The sequence below is a fragment of the Ambystoma mexicanum genome, chromosome 1p, assembly GCF_040938575.1.
Source record: "Ambystoma mexicanum isolate Mex_15411 chromosome 1p, UKY_AmexF1_1, whole genome shotgun sequence".
In the NCBI taxonomy this organism is placed as follows: Eukaryota; Metazoa; Chordata; class Amphibia; order Caudata; family Ambystomatidae; genus Ambystoma; species Ambystoma mexicanum.
The window spans coordinates 1,112,362,472-1,112,385,241 of NC_090921.1; the positions used below are offsets into that span (position 1 = coordinate 1,112,362,472).

Genomic DNA, 22,770 nt, shown 5'->3' on the forward strand with positions numbered 1-22,770 from the left:
ATATGTAATAACATTCAAACTATATACAAATGTACTAAAATAGATTTCCTACAAGTTTATAATTGTGTTACATTGGGTTAAAACATGTTGTATAGTTTCCACCTGGCCATTACATTTGCATAGTCTACAAGTCAATTTATATTTTTGTAATTTTAATCTCAGTCCCATTGTAGACAAGGTTGGGAGTTTTGTCTAAATAACATAAAAAGTGTCCTAAATTTCAGTGATGGAAATTTCAACAGCAAGCTTTGGGGCTTCATGTCATTAATTACATGAGCGCTATGGTTATGGCTAATAATTTGGTGAGGGTTGTGATTGGTTGTCTGTCTTATATAGACATGAGGCTACTATAGACTTAAGGAGATGGGCAAGGCTATCATTGACAAGTCTGCCATCTTGGATTTTAAGTCTTCCCCTCTGACCCTTTAGGCTGCTGCCCAATTTGCTTTGCACTCTTTGGTGTTCAGGGCTGGAAAAGCAGTGGGTAAGCTTTTGGAACCCTATGTTCTGCTGAGCATATGAGAAAGGAGTGACATTGTATAGCCGGAGAGAGGGTAAGTGCCATGGAACACTGCTGATTAATGCTTTTTTTCCCATGCTGAACTCTCAGCTTTTGGGAAGTAACCAAATCACAAAACTGTAACCACAGTTCTACAGAGAACATGAGGTGTCCTGCAGGCTCCCAAAGAAGAGTTATCTGATATGACAGAGAGTATAGAGACACTTATCTAAACTCTCCGCCTTGTGCAAAATGTAGATATACCCCCTGTCTTAGGGTAAACATTTCCTTTTCTACTGACAAAGGTTTAGGTCAGGTCAGAGATTGCTTCAGTCTCCCTAGTTAGGGAGGGAGGATACTGGTATTACCCTGCACAGTCTCAAGGCTTTTGGGCAAGTGCCTGCCCTAAAGAATATATTGTGTGAGGGGGAGGTTGAGCTCCCAAGACTAGCGCATGATGTGGCAGTGTGCTTGATCCCTGCCATGTAATGGGGACCATTGTGACATGACTTGGGAATCCCCCCCATACTGCTCATGGGTCCAAAATCCAATTGGCTCAGTTGGTCCCCTTATAATGTTTGAGCGTAGAAGTAGACAATTTTAGTACAGGTTGGTTATTGAAGGGGCAGGTGTACAGCCTAGAGCTTCCTTCTGATGTTTCTGTGGTGATAGCTCGATGGAGGTGACCCCAGGGTGGTGACCTTTTAGATACTCCTGAGGTGACATCCTGAGGCACCTTGGTGGGCATCTCTGGTAGTGGACTGTGTGCAGTGACTGGTCCTGGATGAGCGTTGGCGAACATAGCAGGAGGGGGGCTTAGGAAGTATGTAAAAGCGTGTACTAAGTAGGAAGTGGGTGAGAATAATTCCTAAAAGAGCTTAGAAAATGTAATACATAAGGCTAGATTCCTGGTAGGATCCCTAAGAACTACTCAATATGCAAGTGGGTCAGGTATGATCTCTAGGAACCAGTCACGCAGATTACATTGGGAGAAAATCACAGTTGGCCACTAATTGCAATGAGCACTAGAGAGCAGATCTCAAGAGGGCCATAATTACAGTGGGACACCAGAGGCAAAAATTACAATATTGCAGAATTTACAGTAGGATAAAGACAGACAGAATTACTGTGGGATATCCGGGAGCAGAGCAGAGTATAGCACAAAATGCAGAGGGACACCAGAGGGCAGAAATTACTGTGGGACATCAGGGACCAAAATCACCATAGAGCAAAAATAAGGTGGGACACCAGGAAGTAAAAATGCAGTATAACACAAATTACAGAGGGACACTAGGGGAAAGAATTACTGTGGGACACCAATGAGCAGAATCTAGCCCAGATTCCCACGGGACACCAGTGTGCAAAATCACAGTATAGTACAAATTAGATTGGCGATCGGGGGGGGGGGCAGAATTACTGTGGGACACCAGGGAACAAAGTCAAGTACAGCACAAGCTACGGTTGGCTACCCCCAGAGCAAAATCACAGTACAGCACAAATTACAGTTATGCACCGGGAGTGAAATTGCTATGGGACACTAGGGGGCTAAGTCTACATATTTCTTTTGTGCATAGGTTTCAGTTGTCATCAGAAAGAGTTGGAAAGCCCCCAGTCTTTCCATGTACAAGCACCACCCCTTAGCACCCAGAATGGTTGCTTTATGTGCTAGCTTACCCTAAGGTAAATGCCATAACAGGTTATCAGAGATCGGGTAGAGGGCTTATTAGTATTGCTACTACTAGCATAAAATAAATTCATTTATTCTGTTCCACTAAAACTGAGGGATTAAAATGACTATACAAAATTGAGGCTGCAATTACAAGAAAGAACTGATCATGTATTCACTCTTCCTTGCAGTGTGTGTGTTTCCTTGATACACTAGTTTGTTGCAACTAAGTGCTCTGTCTTTCTTGGAGGGATAGAGTTGGGGTGACAACAGGGGCTGGGTATTGTCACCTGCTACATGATGCAGGACCAGGGGGCGGCATGGGGAAGATTCCCTTTTCACATGGTAAGGACTTGTCACAAGTCACAACATGAGAACACCAGCCTTTTAACAGAGCCTTTTCCACCGGAGGTCAACCAATGCTATGTTTTACCACTCTCCATTCTTAGGACTTCAAAATTAGACTAAACTGTTGGGGAAAGACAGGGTCTCCACTCCACAGAAAGCTGGTTGAACCGTGCTTGCAGCTCCAAAGGGCTGAGAGCAGTGAGGAAGTGCACACTGACGCAACTGCATGCAGATGTCCCGGGTTAAGGCTGATAATGTTGCAGAAAAGTGTGGAACCAGACCGATAAAGGAAGAATGTTAAAACATTTGCAGCTTCCACAGTAGCCCAGCCATGTCCATTAAGGACTCCTGGTGGTGGCTGGTCTTCTCAATCTTGGACAACAGGTCTGGGAACAGCGTGGCCACCGAGGCGTCATGGAGACTGCACGCATACACGCACTAACTAATCCCTGAGAAGTCAACCACCTGGACATGGGTAAAGGGAGTGGAAGACTGGCCCCGGATACAGAGCAATGAGACAGAATAGGAGGTTTTGGAGGAGTGGAAATAAGATGCCTTCGGAAGTGATGGAGGAAAAGGGAAACGGAAGTCAGTGGATGTGAGGACAAAAGGGGAGAGGTGGAGAAACAGCAGGAAATGGTGATACAGCAAGGGGAGGTGAGAAAACGGCTGTAGGTGTTCGTACTGCAATAAGAGGAGGTGAGAGAATAGGAGAGGACAGAACAAGAGGAGACAGTTCTCAAATGGAGAAGGCAGCTACATACCAGAGGGTGTTTGAGGCAGAGCGAGAGCTGCCAGAGACAGTGAGGGATTTACGAAGGCAGAGGCAAGTAGAGAAGGTGTCACAGGTACATCACAGGCCTGCATGACCAGAGTGGGTTTCGGTAGTAGTTATGAGCTTGTGTCGAAGCTTTAGTAGACAAAGTATATTATTGGGAGTGCACAGGGGAAGAAAGAAGGGCTCCTCAAGAATAAGATTGTTGGGGAATGATGGAGGAGAACAGCTAGGGGACTCACTGAGAACAAGGCCTTCCCCCAGTTCAGGCCAGGTGGAGCCGCTTGCTCACTCTGCCAGCCAGCTGTTCAGGGTAGACTATGAGGCCTAGCCTTGGTAGCTTCCAGCTTCTTTTCCACTATCAACTAGATATTGATGTGGACCGAGGTGTAACAGAGGTGTTGACAACAAACTGTTCGAGGTGGTTGCTACTAATCTTCAGCCCATGGGGAAAAGAAAATGTCTGTAATATTAATTTTCTTCCTAGGCTGCTCTGCATCTTCAGGTGTGAACCTTACAGCATCTGTAAGAAGATCCTTAAGGAATTAAGTAACTTTTGTTTGGGTAAGAGGCAGAAAAGATTGCTTTTCATGGGCAGTTCTCTGGAAAGAACAGTAACCAGAGCGGCTTTGGATTTTGAGATCTGAAAAGGACATAATGTTGCATATATAGGGTGTCAGTTATCAGAATTGCTAGGCGATGGGTAATATGCAAAGTATGTGCAACTTTAAGCCCCCTCTACTTTATAGAGGTCATCATGCGAGAGGAACCACTAACAGTTGGGAAGGTGCTGCGCTGAAGGAAGCAAGCAGTGGAACAGAATGGAATGGAACCTGAATGGAATTTTGAAGTTGCTAGGCAAGGATGGGAGATACTGGGCTGAGTCTACGATTTGGGACAATCATAGGATCCTACTGGGAGGTAAAAAGATACACTGGACTTAGCCAGGCATTAGGTCTGTACATCAACTCTGGGATGGGAATGGAGTTCTGGACTTAGGATTTCAGCGGTATAAATAGAAACTTGATGGTGCTGAAGAGAGGTGCTAGCTACACTGTACTGAGGGACTCACTGACTGGTGTCTTAAAGGAAGATACGTCCCCTGGACTGACAATGACCCTCAGCAATTGGAAGGTAAAACTAGGCAAATTGCTAAACATTAACGAATGTGGAGGGACAGCTGATAGCAAGGTGCAGAAATGGGAGAGTGAGCTGCATCTAGATCTGGGGGTAAATGCTTTCCTGGGATCCTTAAACTTCATTTCGAGTTAAGACAGGTGTATATATAGCAAGGGACAATATTTTAGAAATTCTGGACACCTGACAGTTTGTTTAGGCACAGGTTGCGGGATGACTATAGATGCTGGGCATGTGGGAAGAGAGAGAGGAGAAATGGGACTTTGACACATCTTTTCTGGGAATGCACAAGAGTTCTGGCATTCTGGAAGGGCATAACTTACATGGAAGACTGCATCCTAAATAGGAATGTACCTCTAAAAGTGGGAATAGTAGTTCTACTGTGAGACAAGGGGATTGAAGAATTAAGCAGAGGACAGAGAAAGCTTTTGCTCTGTGCTGACGGGGGGTTGGGGAGGCAATTTTACAGATTTCATTTCACCAAATTTAAGTGATTGGATTGTGAAAATGAATCACCTTTGGCTGCATGAAAAAGTGATGCTTTGTTTGGGGAAATATGTTATATTGTCGTTAACACTGATCTGCAATGATGTCTCATACGAAGCCTAACCTGGAAATGTTGTAACTCGGACAATTCAATAAAACTATTTGCAACAAAAAAAAAAAAGAAAATGACCTCTGCTTGTAAGCAAGCTGAAGTGCTGGGAGTTAGGAAAGTAAAGGAGTTGGACAGGGAATGGGTGATAAAGAGGTTAGAATGGACTTCTTCAATGTAAATGCTCTAAACAGTTTCAATCTCATCTGAACCTGCAATGATCTATGGGGCTGGTTGTGCTGTATAGAATATGCATCTCTCCAGATGGACAGGCTGCAGCTTCACTGTGTCCTTTCTGGCGACAAACCAATATCATGAAACCTGTCGCTCTCTGCTCACTTAGCTAGAACAGGGCTCATGGTGAAGCCAGGCACATGGCACACCTAGTCTGGAATGATGAAAGGGAATTGCTGTCACCCAGTTCCTCAATGTAGTGGAGATGTTTCAGCCAACTACTTGCTCTATAGGATGGGACACCAGCCTATTTTCTATTTCTCTATTTCTATGTGTTTGTTAAAAGCCTATTTCCTTCTATGACTTTCACTAAGCCTGTCACAATTCTAACTGGCTCACATTCTGTTCACTAACTTTAAAAATCTTTTAAAAAGCTAATACATCAGATTCAATGCATGTTTAAGGAAAGACAGGTCTCTAATGTTTATTGTGGGCCAGATTTTCTTTAAACCTATGGTGAAGCCACCAGTGGGATGTGTGAAGTTAAAATAGCATGGGGGAGGGGTGTGTGGAATCACAGTAGAAGCCTGAAACAATACAAGTGAAAAGAAAAACATTTGAGGCAGCCTTTCTACCAGATAAGCTGAACTTTGACAAATTCAAAAATAGCTACGCTTGGGACACATCATCAAACAGGGCCTGCCCCTTGCAAGCCCATTCTATCACCCCTGCTGTGCCAGGCCTCTACCGTTAACAATGTAACAAATGCAAAGCACACAAACAATACAACCAGCATGAAAAGGCTGTTTTTCTGCTATGCACTGATAACCAAACATTTGATCCCAGTGTGGTCTTATCAGTTTAAAACAAAATCCGTAAAGCCTACAGATATTCTTTTACAAGAGAATAATTAGGATAGTTTTTATTATTTGTGAATCTTCATGTGATGTGGGCTCAGAATACTGTGGTTGTTTTCAGTGATCCTGAGTGAGCAGACATCACGCATCCTATCTCTGTCTCTTGATTATATTAGCAGCATTACTAAAGGCAGTTAAAAATAGCCTATGTGCATTTTCCCTCCTACCCCTACAGGGCAAACATATATGCAATCGTTTTGTACAGTTGTGAATTGATGAACATCAAGAGCAAGAAGTTCTTCGATATTATGGAAGTCAGAATTTTGAAGAGAGTCCTGGGTCTCCAACGGTCAGTGCCGGTGAGTGCCATCAGATTAGAATTGGGCCTGGTTTCTTGGTGGGCTCAGTTGATGAAACGTAGTCTCTCCCTTTTTTTCAAAATGTCAAGAGCAGAGAAACCACACATCGATTATTACCTGTACATTATGGTGGGTAAGGGACAGAATACTTTCCTACTTAAATTTAAGCAGAAATGTGGGCAATTCATGGAGCGCCTTGAACTCTCCAGGCCGGTATCTGAAGAGATACTGCAAAGGAAGGTAAAAAGAGGGGACAATACAGTAGACATGCAAGATCTAGGTCGATTAAAATTATATAGTGGGTAAGAATCATTGTACCTACCCACTAGGGAGGATATTTTGTATTTGAAAAAAAAAAATCACCTCTGGCTAAATTTAGAGATTGGTACCTGAAATTTAGAATGAACTGCTTACAGACACCAGAGGTAATGAGTCCCAAACTGTGGTTTTCCCATGGAAATATGGTTTTGCAGATTGGGTGGAGAGGAAATGGAGTCGGTGAAACATCTGGTGCTGTTCTGCCCTAGGCTGTTGGTCTGGAGGATTACAACCTTTGGACCATTTATCAATTCCCCGGCTGAGATAATATCTACTGACCTATGGCATAGACTCATGACGACCCCCCACCTGTCGCTCATGTTAACACTGGTAAAATTCCTGGTGCTAGGATTGAGGAGTTGGTGTGTGGAGCACAGGTGGAGCTCAAGAAGCTCACCTAAAACTGGATAGAGTGGTTTCTCCTATTCACCTGTGCCTCGACACATTGAGAGGCTCTGAAGAGTGGTTTTGGGTTCTGCAGGAGTGACTAAAGTCAAACTGTTGTCCAAATTGTATTGGCCGCCTGGCTATTTTGAGCAGGATGTGATACATTGACCTACTGCATCCCTATTTTGTTTCCTTCTTTATTTGTTGTTATTCTTTTTGCTTATTGTGAGCTTATGTATTTTATTGCATTCACGTTCATTTGTTTATGCGTTATTATGTAATAGTAATGTGTACTAAAACATTTAATAAAATAAAATATATATTAGCAGCACACTTAATATTGCACCAATCACTTTAAATGAAAATCTATTTAGCACAAACCAGCTGAAGCAACAACTCTCTCCAACAACGCTTAAGACACAGCCTACCCACATTCCTAAAATTCTGAGCACTTTGCCAATAAACCTGCCTAGAAATTTGACACCTCTAGCTGTGCCTAGAAGAACATGACCAATTCAGAGAGGTCAAAAGCCATTTATTAATCATTACAACTTATTGGGAAAAACAGAAATGTGATACACAGAAAACAAAATGCATGGCAATGAATAAGGCTGTAATTCACACTCTGAGAAAAATTGTAAATCCAAATAGCATGGGATTTATGACATTTTAGTACATGAGATAGATTTGTTACATTCACCAACGGTGCCCATACGTAACTCATGCACATCCTGAGATATGTGCAGATACCAATACCTCATGCGTGCCTACAAAGCCTGTTCCATTACAATATGGGTCTGCAGCTCTCCAGAGGTTTTGGACTACGACTCCCATGATCCCTCAGCATTGACTGTAGACTATGGCTGGTATGAGTTGACGCCCAAACAGTCTGGAGATCCAAAGAGTCCCCTGCATTACTGAGACATTTGAAACCAGCATTTTGAAGTTCGCTTTATATTCCCGAATTGGATTTTTAATTTGTTTTCTTGCCATTGGGACAAGTCTAAAATACTTGCAATCTGATCTGGCTTTTGACACAAGGACTGTTCTAAACTACCCATATAGTGAATCACAATGAGCCCTTTCCTCCTTTTCAGAAGGGTTTGTCTGTACTATTCCTTGAATGCCATCTTGCCTTGCTTGCACTCCCCATTCCTCTTGAGTCCCTCCTAATGTAATTCTGTTTAGTTTATTCTGGGCTGTATGCCTCCTATGTTTCCCAATGTGGGTCGAAGAAATCTAGAAATGACAGATTTGCTAGTGTGCACATGGCATACATATTTTTTAATTAACATGGCATTGCTATTAGCTTACTTTATACTTTTATTTGTCGTGGGTTGCAGTGATTATAGGTTTGCACTTATTTGCATTTGCTACATTGTTGGTGTCTAATTTCCTCCGACAAGGTACCGGCTAAATGGATCTCTGTTGGGCTTTATTAAGTCTACATTTATATTATAGGTTTGAGACTGTGCACCTGGCACACGTCATCTGGACATCTCTTGTCAACTAGGAGCACACCTCATCTGCTCTGGTCACCACCACTTTGGTCACTGCCCCTTGGATCAGCTAGGCTCATCTATGGACAGTGCAGGGATCTGTGATTCACATGTGGGCATTGGGGCAGCAGGCATTGGACTATGTTCTGTTGTTTTCCATAGTGTTCATCTCTGCTTTAAATCACTAGCAATTTTTCCGACATGCACTCATAGTCAACCCTATGTGCCCCTGTCCCGGAAGTGTTGGAAAACCCATTTATTTTGTTTTCTCAATTGATATTGATTATCTATTTTTTTATTACACTTAATTTTAACCGGCTTAGTGGTCCAGGCCAGGCAAGCATTGCTTCCACTTAATATTATGACTAAGTGCAGCCCTTTGGTCAAGCAGCGATGATCAGATAAGTGACCTGCTGTCTGAGATGGGGTTTCCTGGGAGACCGACAACTCCATGTGGTTCTGTCTCTGGTTCAAATAGATAATTCTCTACCTTTGGGCCAGGTAATTCTAACACGTTCTGCCATTCTCAGCCACTAGAATTGTTGAGGTCCCGATTCCCTTTAAACATTTCACTGATAACAATATACTTTTGTGTAGAACGCAGTAGAAAGCTGGTTCACAGATTTGCTAGCTACATTCGTGTGTCCCAGAGAATTGCAGATGTATAAGCAGGCCACCCTTGCACTCACGTCACTCTTAGACAGTTTTGACCCATTTATTACATTTAGAAGGTATGCTACATAGTTATTGAATATTGCAAATATCACATATGTATTCCAATGCCCAATATGGATTGCATTGTCATTTACTGTGTAAAGCATAAGGCTTCAGCTCAAACTCATTGGAACGTTCACCTTCCAAAGTTGTGTTAGGATAACGAAAGACCTGATCACGCCATCAGCTTAATTATTCTAAAAGCACTATTATTGCATCTGCGTTGCCTTCGATTACGAAACAGATTCAGTCAGTAACATCTAGGATTCATTTACAACATTTGACAATGGGCACATTAACCCAAAAGTAAGACCAGCTTGAATTTCCCGGGACATATGAGCCTGTACCATTTTCATCGACTGATACTTTAATTTCAGGTTTTTCTCTAGTGAGCTATTAGTTTCAGTTTGTATCCATGAAAGCATATGCATCTTGAAGACTCACGAAGATGAGCGTCTGCTAATACACAATCAAAATGACATGTTAAATTTAAACCAAACACTGTGTGTATGATTTTGAGGTCCATCCCCATCCTACATTCAACTGTTCTACCACTCATGCTCATAAAAAAGGCTCTAAAAAGTAGGCTGAAAAGGGGCATCAGATTAGCATACAGGCTCTGATGCACACACTTTGGAGAGTTCAGAGGACACACTCTACCACATATTCCACTAGTCCCTTGCAACAAGACCAGAGAGATAAGTATTTCTTTGTTTCTTCAAACTATGAGGTATCCTCATGCCCTGCTTGGCGCCTTTGATTCCACCAGAGCTGTACAGTACTGCTGTGACACTACAGCTTCTTGCACCACCTGATGCTCATCTTTGATTGGTGTAGGTGTTTCACGCCACCACATGATGTATCACCTGCACACCCATTTATTTATCCAAAAACAGGCACCCCCTGGACCTGTAGGAGGAACCTTATCCTAAGCCTGGCTATGGCTCTTGGCCACTTTTGGACCATACCTCTGGAGCCAGAGTGAGCGCAATTGGCATGCTGCAGCTTTTTACCCAGTGGCCCTTTCGTGGAATAACTCACTGGAAGCGCCTATCAGAAAAGGTTTGTCATGGTTCTCGAGCTTTAGTGTGTCCAGCCTGTTCTCAAGAGCTTACTGAGATCTAACCTTCATGGCTCAAGGCCGCAGCTACAGGAGGCTCTTTTGACCTTACCCTCATTGCATAAGTACCACCTATGTTGGACATTGGGTCAGTGCCCTCTTGAATTTGCTGCTGCAAGATAGCAGATGGGCTTCACGGCATCCAATTGCTGACCGATGACAGCCACACTCAAACAGAGCAGTTTGGCCCAGTTCACATAACTGGGCAAGGCCGCTTTAGAAACTCTTAGAGATGTTGGCTCCTTAAGTTAGAGATGTTGGCTCCTTAAGTTAAGGCCACAACCTCATGCACATAGTTTCATTATCTTCTCACCAAATTAGAGCTATATTGGCGAAATACATTTTTTCTCTGCTTTACACACAGTATTTATTTTTAAATACCTACTTCTTAATTATGTAGGGGCAAGTAGAACATTCCCGAGATTCCGCTTGAATCAGTAGAAGACTAATGAAATATTAGCTCAAAGGAACAAATCCCCTTCTGATAAATGCCGGTTCTGTAACAATGTCCAGCAAGTCGAGACCACCAGACAACTCTTATTGAACTGCTAGGGGTTAAAGGTGGCGAGAACGCAATATCTGGAGAACGCACTAAAAACTTCTCTACACTGGACGAGGATGAGTGGGGGTCCCTATTAACCAGTGTAACCGACACTCTATGTGTAATAGGAGTAACATCATTTCTAAAAAGCATCAAATTGCACCTAGACACTCAGGATAGAAGATCAACATGAAAGAATGGACATAAGACATTTGTAATAAGCTTGGAGGAAGGTTGATAAACTCAACTGTATTTATCTTTTTGTAAAAATTGTTTCACAATTAAATAAAAAAACAAAAATAATTATGTAGGATTTTACTCGGTTTTCTCTGGCTTGGGGCATTTGAACTTTTGATAAAGTCTACGCCTATGGATCTGGTCAGGTTAAGAATGTCCTTTACAACCAAGATTTCATTAAAAGAAAAACATCCAGGACACTTCAAAATTGATCTGGTAGCTTTATCACCACTTCCATTTTCTCCTAAACTACAAATTCTCTACATTTAGCCATACTTAGTGGTAAAAGGGCATTAAACTAAGTATTTTAATGTATTTCCTCTTAAACGGATTAGGGTATATTTTCCATTCACTGGGTTTGTATCAAACAATACTTGTTGCAACTCAGTTCTCTGAGGGACTACCTGGAGCTCACACTACGAGAAGTAAACTGCAATCAGAACTGAAGAAATACAACTTCGGTAGGGTTCAGTGTATGGTTTTACACTGTCATAAGGCCACTATCATGCTCTGACATGCTCACAGAATACATCATTGATCTGTCACAAACCATGGAGTAGCTGACCAAGCTGTGTGGTTAGACGCTGTATTCACTTAGCAACCTGCCAGTCTTTGGGAATGGCTCTAAAAAGAGGATAACAGCCAAAGAGAAGCCTTTTACAACAGTACCCATCATGCGACATACAAAAGAGTGATACACACTTGCCAAGAACGTAGGCCTCTATGAAGCGAGTGTAAGAGGAAACCCATGGAACACATACAGGGGCATATCGGAAATGCAGTAAGAGTACTTCAGGCACAAAGGGATCTCATCTAATTGTTACAGCTTGGGCTACAAAAAGTCAAATCTGGTGGAGTAGCCTTTGCATCATGTGGCATCTATATTACCAGGGCCACTGATGAATACCTAAACAGATGACTCCCCTAAGGAACACACAGTGGTCATGATGAATGGTCTGTTGGTTGCCTCACAACCTGTCAGACCCAAGGAAAACCACACAAACAAACCTACAGCAATGAGTGTAACTTTTCTGTGCATGCCTTTCTATGCCCATTCTGCACCAGAGCGGGTTCTGATTTCTGATTTGTCATCATGATTATTGTCCCTTACTTATTATTTGCACCTACGCTCACCATCTACTCGACTTTAGGCCTCCAATGACTACACGTCAGTTAATCATACATCTTTGCATAGAAGTCTCCAGATTCCAAAAAAGAAATAGTTGAATCCTCTTAACAAAATACATTGTAATAAAATGTTTCCTTGAATGTTGCTTTTAGGCCAAATGTATATTGTTGGGGTTGAATGATGTTGCAGTGGTGGATAGCATCTCCTGGTGTGCCTGGAAGCCTCTTGCATGCGATCTCTGGTGCCTAATAAGATTGTCATTCCGATTGAAGCTTTTGTCACACTCAGTACATTGATATGGGCACTCTTGAGCATGTGTTGCTTGGTGTCTAATAAGATTGGACATTTTACTGAAGCGCTTATGACATTTAGTGCAACGTAATTGTCTTTCTGCAACAGGTGCTCTATCTTGCTCAACCGGATTGCTCTTCTGGTTACAGTCTTGTTTATATTTATTGCACCGAAAAGGCAGAAGTCTCTCTGGGTTAACACCCTTGAGTGCTGAATGGGATTCTCGATTCTCAACAAAGCTTCTTTTTTGGCTTGAGCAATTTTCATATTGTGTGCTGGTAAACTGGGTCCCATTTTGTGGACACATAAATAGTTTTGTTTTCAAATCAGAACTCCCAAATTCATTAAATCTGTTTGACAGAACTTCTTCAACTCCTCGATGTAAATTAGAATTTGTGTCATTAATGAAAGCATTGTCGCACAGAGCAGTTCTCTCTTCTCTTAGTTGCTGATTATTTCCGGACCACTGCCTTCTACAGATTGTTCCTTTCAAAGGGCTCTGGAACACCTTAGCTTTTGCTTTCCCCAATACTGGTGTTTTTTTGGTACTTTTTACAGTATCCCTATAGTTCCTTTTTCTTTTCATAGCCTGATTATCTGTTGGATTAAATGAAAGGCATAAAATTAGCTTTCAACCTGCAAGATTACATTTTCCATATACATTATTCAATTCGGAGAAAATTATGAGTGGCTTTCGAAATGTTGATTCGGCACACAAATAGGCGTCAAATATCATGAGTCTTAACTGCATAATAAATTACGTCTACGTTTAGAAAACAAGCTTTTGGAAGAAATGTAATGTCCAAAGGGTTTTAATGATTTCCCTTTAGTAAAAGTGTTCCCTTAAACTGCACTCTCTGTATTTTTTTAATGTGAACATGACATTTGCGTTGCATGGAAATTGCTTAGTTTCTCAATAGTTGAACAAAATTGGAGTCAATATTAGATATCCATGCCAATGAAGTTTATCTTTCCCTTTATCTGAAAGAACATGCACACAAAAAACATTGGATAATCAACAAGCAAGGAAGAGACAATGTACACAACAGCTTTCAGAGCAGAGTTGGATGCATTGATGACTTTCGGTTATAGCCATATTTCCTTTATCCAACTAGGGTGTGTGGCTGGCAAAAAAATCAGAAGCACAGCCGACATGTTTGATATTTTCTGTTTGAAGCACAGTGAGTGGCCATCTTGGAACGGAGGCACAAGCTCATCCGCCACAACTCTTCTCTGCGATGCCATGCCCTCAGCCACTGCATACATTTTGCAAGGCAAAGAAGGGCTGCTAGCAGGTGACATGGCAACCCGTTTTCCGGGTTCTCAGGTCTGCTGTGGGGGACATAGCTCTCTCCAATGCAGAGACAACTGGTGTACCCCGAATGTTGCTCTTGTACTCACTGAACGGAGAAGTGAACTAGCAGGGCATAGGACAGACGTATTTGGTTTGGGAGGGACAGCCAGTGACCCAGAGTAGCAGCTAGTTCTCTTGGAATTAGTCAACCGTAGCTGTAAGAGTTAATACTAGAAGGGCTAGTTGGAGGGTGATGTGAATAGGAAATATACATGCACTAGGGGCAACTGGGTTTCCACAAAGGTAGCTGTACCCCATTTCTATGTCCTGGCTCTTTCATTGACCCAATATGTGATACGAATCACCAGCGTGCTGAGAACAGGCAAGACAGGAGGGGAAGCAGCATCAGAAAGTAAGCAACTTAAGCATGTATATTTTAAAGACCGCCTTTGCCAGAATTAGCAATATTTCTCAATATGCATCTAGAGCGTGCTACCTGCAAAAACTACAAAGTAGCTTATGTGGCTGCTCTACAAATGTTCCAGATCAAAACATGTCGGGAGAAGACCAACGGCCTTGTCCTGGCTGTGTGGGCATACATACTTTCTGGTGGGTATATTCTGTATAGGGGATAGCAGTGTCTGTACACAAGCCCAGCAACCTGCCTATGGAGTTTTTAGATGGCAGATTGTGCCTGCATCAGAACACCTGTGCATCTAAAAATCCGATGATTACATTGGATACATCCTCTCAAGGTAGACCAAATCGGAGATATGGCGGATTTATTTCCTCATCTGAGGAATCATGTAGACATGGGAAGAAGGTAGAGAAGTCAAATCTTCTTATCAGATTGGGTCTCCAACTTTGGAATGCAGAAGGGATGGTTGTGCAGCACCACCTAACCCCAACAGAATAAGGTGTAAGGTCCTGAGGCACATATGGCTTAAAGCTGGTTTATGTATCTTGCCAAAGAGCAGAGCGGTTATCCCCATTTAGATTCCAGGATTGCAGTTTTAAACGGTTGGCTTCCTGTAAAGTGTTGCTTACAGGTAGCCCACTGATTTAAATGAATATAAATGAACCTATGGGTTCCTTTCTCTCGCCATTAGAATTAGAGTATGTGGACAAGGTCCCCTCTTGAGTTCTGCTCCCTTCCACTCAATTTGCTATGGTTGACCTATTGAAGCTTGTCTATATCAAATGCATGTCAGCCACCATTAAAGGCTAGCACAATGGCCAAAAAACGTAAATAAATTAGAAGTCTAAAAATATGCAAACAAGTTGGGCCATAAACAGACATTTTCCTATAGTTCAACTAACATTTTGTTCCAAAGGTGGTATGTTTTTTAAAGATGCCCACAACAGGAAGGTATTCTCGATAATCAGATATGCCTAGAAATGTCCACTCCTCCCTCCACTGCAATTTTCTTGTTTGAAGTTGCTTGACTGGTCAATCTTAATCTGCCTCTGTTGCCTGTTGATGCCAAGAGGCACACAACGTCTTTCGGGATACACATGGCATTAACCCTAAATTCTCGCTCATCTCTTAAACTGCAATACCCGTGACTCAATGAATATCTGTGGAAGCTCATGAATATCAAACTTCACAAGTTTAAGGACAGTCAGCAGATCACACAAGGACCCTTTAGTGAATTCTTAACATGCGAGAGCCCCTCCTCTGCCTTGTACAGCTATTGCTATGCATTTGCAAGATCAGCCCTCCAATACCTGAACTTTGCTATCCAGGCACACTCATGACCTTTGTCATACTTGGAGGTAGATTCAATACTTCAGATGAGGATGTCTCTGTGTTTGTAGTTTAGGATCCTATGAACACACAAAGCATTTCACTGTATGAGACAATCTGTCTCTTGCTATCTGGATATAATTCTCAGATTTCTTCTATTCTAGTGACCAGTCTGAGCAGAAGCTCCTCAGGTCAACCATGGGACCGCTCTCTGGTCACCCATGGACAAAAATATATTCCACAAAAACGGTTGTGGCTACCCTCTGTTTTTCATGTCCCTTTCTGAGAGTCTTCTGCCAAAGTATGAACGGTATGGCCAACTCGCTGAGGCAACCCAAGTTTGATTTGTGGGAAATTGTTTTGTCTTTACAGAAACAAGCCTTTCATGTCTCACTAGCAATAACCTGCATATGTGCTCTCAGGGCGCTCATATGACTGCAACTACGTGTTCAGCAGAGGTATTAGCTCCTAAATTCATGTTTTAACCGCAATCTGGGGTACCATCTGTGAATTACAGACCCTCTACTGAAATTTCTGGAGTGCAGAAGTCAGGCTGCTTTCTGCACTCAGGCCCAACAGGATCACCTTACTGAATTTCGAAGTTGTTGCATGGAAACACAAGATGGTAAAATCACAAGACGGGAAGAGGGAGAGTAAACGAAAAAAGGGTTTAAAGGGGGATTCAGGGCCATATTGAATGAATAAACCAAGCTATCCAGTTAATAGTCTAATCAAAGGTAGTCAGTCCTGAGGGATGAGAAGCAGGGCTTGGTTTCAAGGGCATACTGCTCTTGCTGGTGTTCACTGGAAGATCTGATTCTGAGGAACAGGTAGATCTGTTTTTTTTTTTTAAAAAGGTGCAGCACATATTGCAGTTTTTTTTAGTATTTAGTACAACGTGCTTGTCATTGGGAGCAAGTGTCAGTCTTTCAGCACAGAGTAAAAGTGGCATGTCACGTTGGCTTGAATAATGTGCATTTCCTGATTTGGATTTTTACTATTTTTGTAATTTCCAATAATTTGTTAATTTATTTAGTATGTTTGTTTAAGGGAGTTATTTCCTGCAGCCGTAGCTCAATAATCAACAATGCAATTTCTTTGGGATCAAAGATAGGAACTCCGTAGGGCTCAGGATGCTAAAAAGAAAGACTGGTTTCAAGGGAGACGCGCAGTGCCAAACATGCACAATGCATGCTTACGCAAACCCAGAATACTAGTGATCACAAGTACCCACACTGAGAAAGAAGTCCCTTGCATGCCCAGCAAGTTCAACAAGGCACTCCAGGAGCTTCAGCAACTGTGAAACAATGAAAAAAGAAATACATCGAAAATGAGGGCGTGCATGTGATCAACCGCAGAGCTGCTCATAGGTTGAAAAAAGGCAGAGAGAAGGGGTGGAGGAGAGTAGTAGAACAGAGCAAGGGAGAACAACAAACAAGGGAGGGGGCTAATAGAAATAAAGAGGAGGAAGAAGAGGAAAGATCAGGCAGCAGAGGTGGAGTAGATGTGACCAAGTAGAAGAGGACAAATCGGGAAGAGGAGGCAGGGTAAATTGGAAAGAAGAGGACTAGTGGAGGAGAAAAGGTACAAGCAGAAGGAAGAGCATCAGAGGCGATGGAGCAGGAAGTAGAGGACCACCCTGGAGGAGAGAGGAGGATCAGTTTAACATCGAGAGAGAGAAGATAAGAACATTGTGACATGTTAAGGAAGAAAGAGTAACAGCCAAAGGTTGTGAATGTCAAGGATAGGTATGAGATACAATGAGGAGGAAGTGACCAGAAAGCGATAGAGGACTGGTTAAAACCCAAGACCCCAGAAAATTCCTTGTGTGGTACAGAAGGAGGGCTTTGACAGTCTACCAAAGAGATGAGCCTAATAACCCCAGGGCCCACCATGAGCCTGAACGGATATACAATTATTTGATGCCTCAGCCACATGTAGACGAAATTGGTATTGGTATTTCCAAAATGCAAAGAGCAACATTTTCACATGAAGTATGAAAGAAAAGCATCTACAACTACCAAGAAAGAAGTGTGGGGCACTTAAAACCTCACAGCCTGTGAGTGACTAATTCCTGCTGTTATGAATCCTGTGGCGTCATCACTGATTCTCCTGCAATGATCTCCTACCATGTGGCCCGGGGACGGCAGCCGCAACCTGATCCTGACCCTGAGGGTGACATTATAAGGGAGGATAAAATGGGAGAAGATGGCTGTCAGGGGAAGGTGTTGACTCCATCGGATGAGATGCAGTATTCTCCCCCTCCTGATGAAGGAGATCTTATAATCCCTAGGTTATCGATAGCCTGTTGTCACCCTACAAAACCTCCTCTTTGTAGAGCCCAAAAACCCCTTCCTTTCAGACACTCTAAACAAGAACCCCTTCATACCTCCAACATACACCACACACACCAAACATCTCCTGTTTCTTTAGGTATAACTCCTAAACAGCATTTCTTTAGAAAACATATAAACTTTAGGGACTCCAACTCCCATAAATCCTCAAGTACGAAGACAAGGAATAGGAGGAAGGAGTTGAAGCAGATTGAAAGAGGCCCAAAACTGTAAATGCAGACTTGTTGTTTGACTGGATTACGAATGCCCGGGACATTTAAAGATGACATCAGAAGCAGAACGAGAGAGGACCATACCGGAGGAAGTCATTAGGACAAGCACAACCATGTGGCAGCTCGCAAACGCGAGAAGAGATGCAGTGGGCCCCTTTGGAGGACTGTCGGAGTATCAGGAGCAGCAGAGGAGCTCCATGAGATACGGCTGTGCCGAGAAGCAGCAGTCTTTAGGCCAGGTCACGGTGAGAAGCTGGCAGGTGAACGGGGAGCTGATAGGTAAACTGGAGGAAGTGCCACAGTACAGAGGAGGCCATTCCAGAAGGGAAGCTGCCTCGCAGAGAAACGCCATGGGTCGGAAATGCTGGAGAATACCGGTGAGTCGGCACAGAGCCATTGGAGACCCTGGGGCATACCGATAAGCGTGTAACCCAATAGCTGAATTAAGAACATTTGAATACCGACCAAATAAAGTGCAAGGGCAACACTTGGAAAAGTCCATATGTGTCAATATGGGGAAAGCTGAAGCAAGTATTATCCTAAGCCAATAAACACTGATAACAAAGAAAATGACAAAACTTGAACAAGTCCCTATATGTGAAATGCCAATGCAGGGAAAGCTGGAACAAGCACTTTCTTAAGCAAACAAATGGAAATACAGCAAAGCAATACAACTGGGATATGTTTAAAAGGACACTGAAATGTATGAGTTTACCAGGCAGTTTACATTTAAGGGGGGGAGATACCTGGCAGAGAAGTACACCAAGGGATCTGCAAAACCCCAGAGAAGAATTCCTGCCAGGGGAGTATACCAGCCAATTCACCAAGAGAATAGAAAGTTATAAGGCATTGTGGTACAAGATTCCTGGTAGGGGAATATACCAGGAGTGTAAGAAGTCTATGAAGAAAGTCCTGCAACCAAACATACCAAGCAGTTTTGAGATTGAAAACAAGAACTTTAAAATTGTGGGAAGATATCTGGCAGTGGAGTATAGCAGGGGATCTGACTAACCCATAAGGGAATTCCTGGCAAGGGAGTATACCACGAGACCCATATTCAAGTTGTAAAAGGAAATGTATCCATATTACAAAATACCTGGCAGAGAAGTAAACCAGGAAGTTTAGGGAACACATACAGGAGGTATTGGTGAATGGAGATGCCAAGCATTTGAAGTTGTGAAGTTCAATAAATACTTTTTGTGACAATATACCTGGCAGGGGAGTACACCAGGAATTCTGAAGAGCTCACAGGAAGATTCCTGATAAAGAAGCACATCAGGTAATCCTTTTAAATACAACAAAAGTTAAATAAAACCTTGGATGGAATTTCTTATCTGAATAAGAACTCTTATAATCTCAGTATAAGGAAGCTAAGGAGGAGCTGTAGGTTATGAAACCCATTTTTTTTTAATTCAACACAAGAAAACCAAGAAAGAGTTGAATGGTATGGAATAGATTGTTTGCACAAGCACCTTTTGAATCTGAGTTAAAGACTGAAGTGGATTGTTGTTTGAAAGACACACTTGCCATCCTATTTGAACATCCAGAAACTGTTGTGTGAAAGAAACACTTTTACCAACCTATTTGAACATCAAGAAACTGTTGTTTGAAAGAGACACTTTTGCCATTCTACCTAATCATTAAGAAACTGGTTTTTGGAAAATACATTTTTATGGTTCTACCTGAAAGTCCAGGGGAAGGGAATCACCCTCTGGAATCAAGGAATTCTCCTTGGAAAATATTTTTTTGTTGGGTTTAAATATTTGCTTTTGATCATGAACACTTTCTGGCAATTATATGTCAGACACATTTCCTTGTACCCTTTGTTGTTCACTTTTTTGTGTGAGGGTCAGATTAGAATGTTTTGGACACAAGGACAGTTGATAAGTTTAAAGATTTGACACGGACTGATCTTTAGTTTTAGTTTCTTAGGCAGGGACACTCTTTAGAATAGGGATAGAGAGGCATTCATCCAACCCATTTCTGTCTAATAAACATTTCTGATATTGAGAAAACTACAACTTTGTGTTTGCCTTTCATTTCTGACCCCTCACACCACCAAGAAGACAGATCTTAATGAAGAGATTTAAGGACTGAGGACTATGGTTCTATAGAGAAGTCCAATTTGTTTTTGTATTGGGAAATTCCTTCCAACCGACCTCAGTTAAACCTAATCCCTTATTTTTCTGTTAAAATAAAAAACTTTGGAACTTTTAATCCTGGCTTTGAGTCTTCTATTAATCCTTCAGCCTTTGACAGGCCACTTCCTGTGATGTCAATGAAAATGCAGATTAGTAACTAAATCTGAGAAACTTCCAATCTTTGTAGAGCATTGGCCTGACATAGAAAACCATGTATTTGCCTAGGATGAGAAATAACTGCACTGGCTCGTTGTGCTGAATTTTTATGATTTTGCAGAGATGTATTCACTAACTGGTTTAGCTTAACTAATTCTAACAGAAGTAAGGATAAAGGCTCTGGTATTTAATCTCGCGGGCTAGTGCTCCACATGGAGGTTTACCTGATTGGCTACCAACACTAAAGATCACAGCAGCTTTACGGTTTAGTGTAGATTTATGTTCTCGCACTCCCCTTCATTTGGGTGGCAGTTGTCTACAGTAACTCATGTTAAAAAAACAGCTGTTTGGAATAATGCATTCTACTGGAAGGTAAAGTCAGTGTAGCAGTGGGCTGCACATTCTTTGAATTCTCAAATATAATCTCCCTTCTACCTCCACTCCAGATGAATGTGTTGTCTCGACTATGCCTGGATTATTCAACTATGTGCTTGGTTGGAGGGGATGGATAAGGGACAGTTGTTTGCATACCGATAGCCTTGCACTGTTTCCCTTTGAAAATTTCTAAGGAGTTCAAGATTTTGTATCATGAAAATGAATGTGTATTCAGAACTGTTACAAAATGAGTCCCATAGAGAAGTGTTCACTTCTCTTCTCTGGATCTTCTTCTTGTGCCTCCCTCCTGCCTAACATTCAAAGGAGATCTAGATCCTCTGTCCAGGGCCTATAGCTTTGGAATTAGTTGTTTGTAGAGCTGTGTAACACTATACCTGCAAATGCATAAGTAATGTCCACAAACACGTTTTTTCCCCTGTAAGATGCTATCCAGTTGTCGCAGGCAACCTAACCCCCATATGAACTGATTTACTCATTGAAATTCAGTAATTGGGGCCATGAATTTATCCAGGAAGGCGTAAGGTGCTTGACATACAGAGTTATACACCAGTTTACTTTGGACCACTGGTGTCATTTAGTTTTTCAATCTGGCAACTTTTTATTTATTGTTAATGTGATATGTACTAATACCAATAAATAAACACTGACACAATCAAAGTGGTATAAATATAAAGTAATGTCTAAAACCACAACTCACAAAAATTACCACACTGTACATACAATGTTTAAATCTAAGCACTAGGTGTCAGAAAGGCTCCCCAGAATTCAATTCATTAACATAAAAATACTAATACTGCAATAGTACAAACTCAGAGGACAATCAAAGTAAAGCGTTACGAAAACAACAGCATTACCAATGCGATCCAGAAGCATTAATGGTATACATCGCCACATCAGCTTAAAATATATTTCCGGTTCAAAGAAAAAGTTTATTTAAACAGCTAATATTGCAGTTGTAAGGGTTTAAAAGTTGGAGACTAACACGCAGGTGGCATATTTTTTGCCAAATGGGGGTTGGGAGGGGTTCCCTGCCTCAACTAAATACCAAGGATCCCGCCAGGATATCTGTTCAAAACAAGTCATTTATGAAGTAAAGTGGTTATCTTCTTGGTCCAGAAGAATTGTTTATCATCCAGAAGATGGTTTATCATCCAGAAGAAGGGAGCCAAAGTTCTTCAAAAAGGTCAAAACCAAAAAGTCTCAAAAGCTTTCTTGACTTGGTGCTCCACCAATGCACATGGAAAAAGTTTTGTATCTTTGCAGAGTTCGGCGGTGGCTTCCTCAGGTTTCTTAATACTTTTCACAGTACCAGGATTAACAACTTCTTTCTCCTTGCTGTTACCATACAGTTCACAATGCAGGGGAATGACTCCATTCCCCTGGTCTTTCTTGGGTTTTTCACAATGCCAAGGGAATTACTCCCTCTCCCTGGCTTTTCTCAGGCTCATCACAAAGCAAGAGAATGTCTCCCTTCTCTTGGCTTCTTTCACAATGTTCATCAACACTAGGGGAATGTCTCCCCTCCACTGGCCTTTCTCAGACTTTGCTTCACAGTCAACCTGGTTCCATACCCTGCCAGGTACTGTGACTATGAAGTTCAATGATGACTTTTGTGTTTTATGTGTTTGGGTCCCAGACTTGTCTCTCTTGCTAATGCTTCTTCTTTGATAGACTTGGTTTATTCTCATGCCAAGTCCTATCATGCGACCCAATGGTTAACAAGGTTTCTTTATGACTGTAAGGGTCCCAGACCTTGTATCTGCAGCTCCTCTCGCCTCTTCTGGCTTGCCACTGCCTTCTCAGCCCCCAGCACCTTTCCGGGTA

At 42.1% G+C, this 22,770-nt stretch overlaps 1 protein-coding gene across 2 annotated transcripts in view; it reads right to left on the reverse strand.

The window, feature by feature from the left end:
- Nucleotides 1–22,770, reverse strand: part of LOC138448990 (zinc finger protein 436-like) — a 555,369-nt gene that overhangs the window by 41,814 nt on the left and 490,785 nt on the right. Inside the window, exon 9 of one of the 2 annotated variants that reach the window (XM_069604736.1) lies at nt 7,630–13,243. The exons of the other annotated variant lie outside the window; for it this stretch is intronic. Coding sequence (XP_069460837.1) covers nt 12,504–13,243 — 740 coding nt within the window. The 3' untranslated portion in view covers nt 7,630–12,503. Of the gene's footprint in view, nt 1–7,629; nt 13,244–22,770 lie in introns of those variants that run through there. 2 annotated transcript variants of the gene reach the window in all.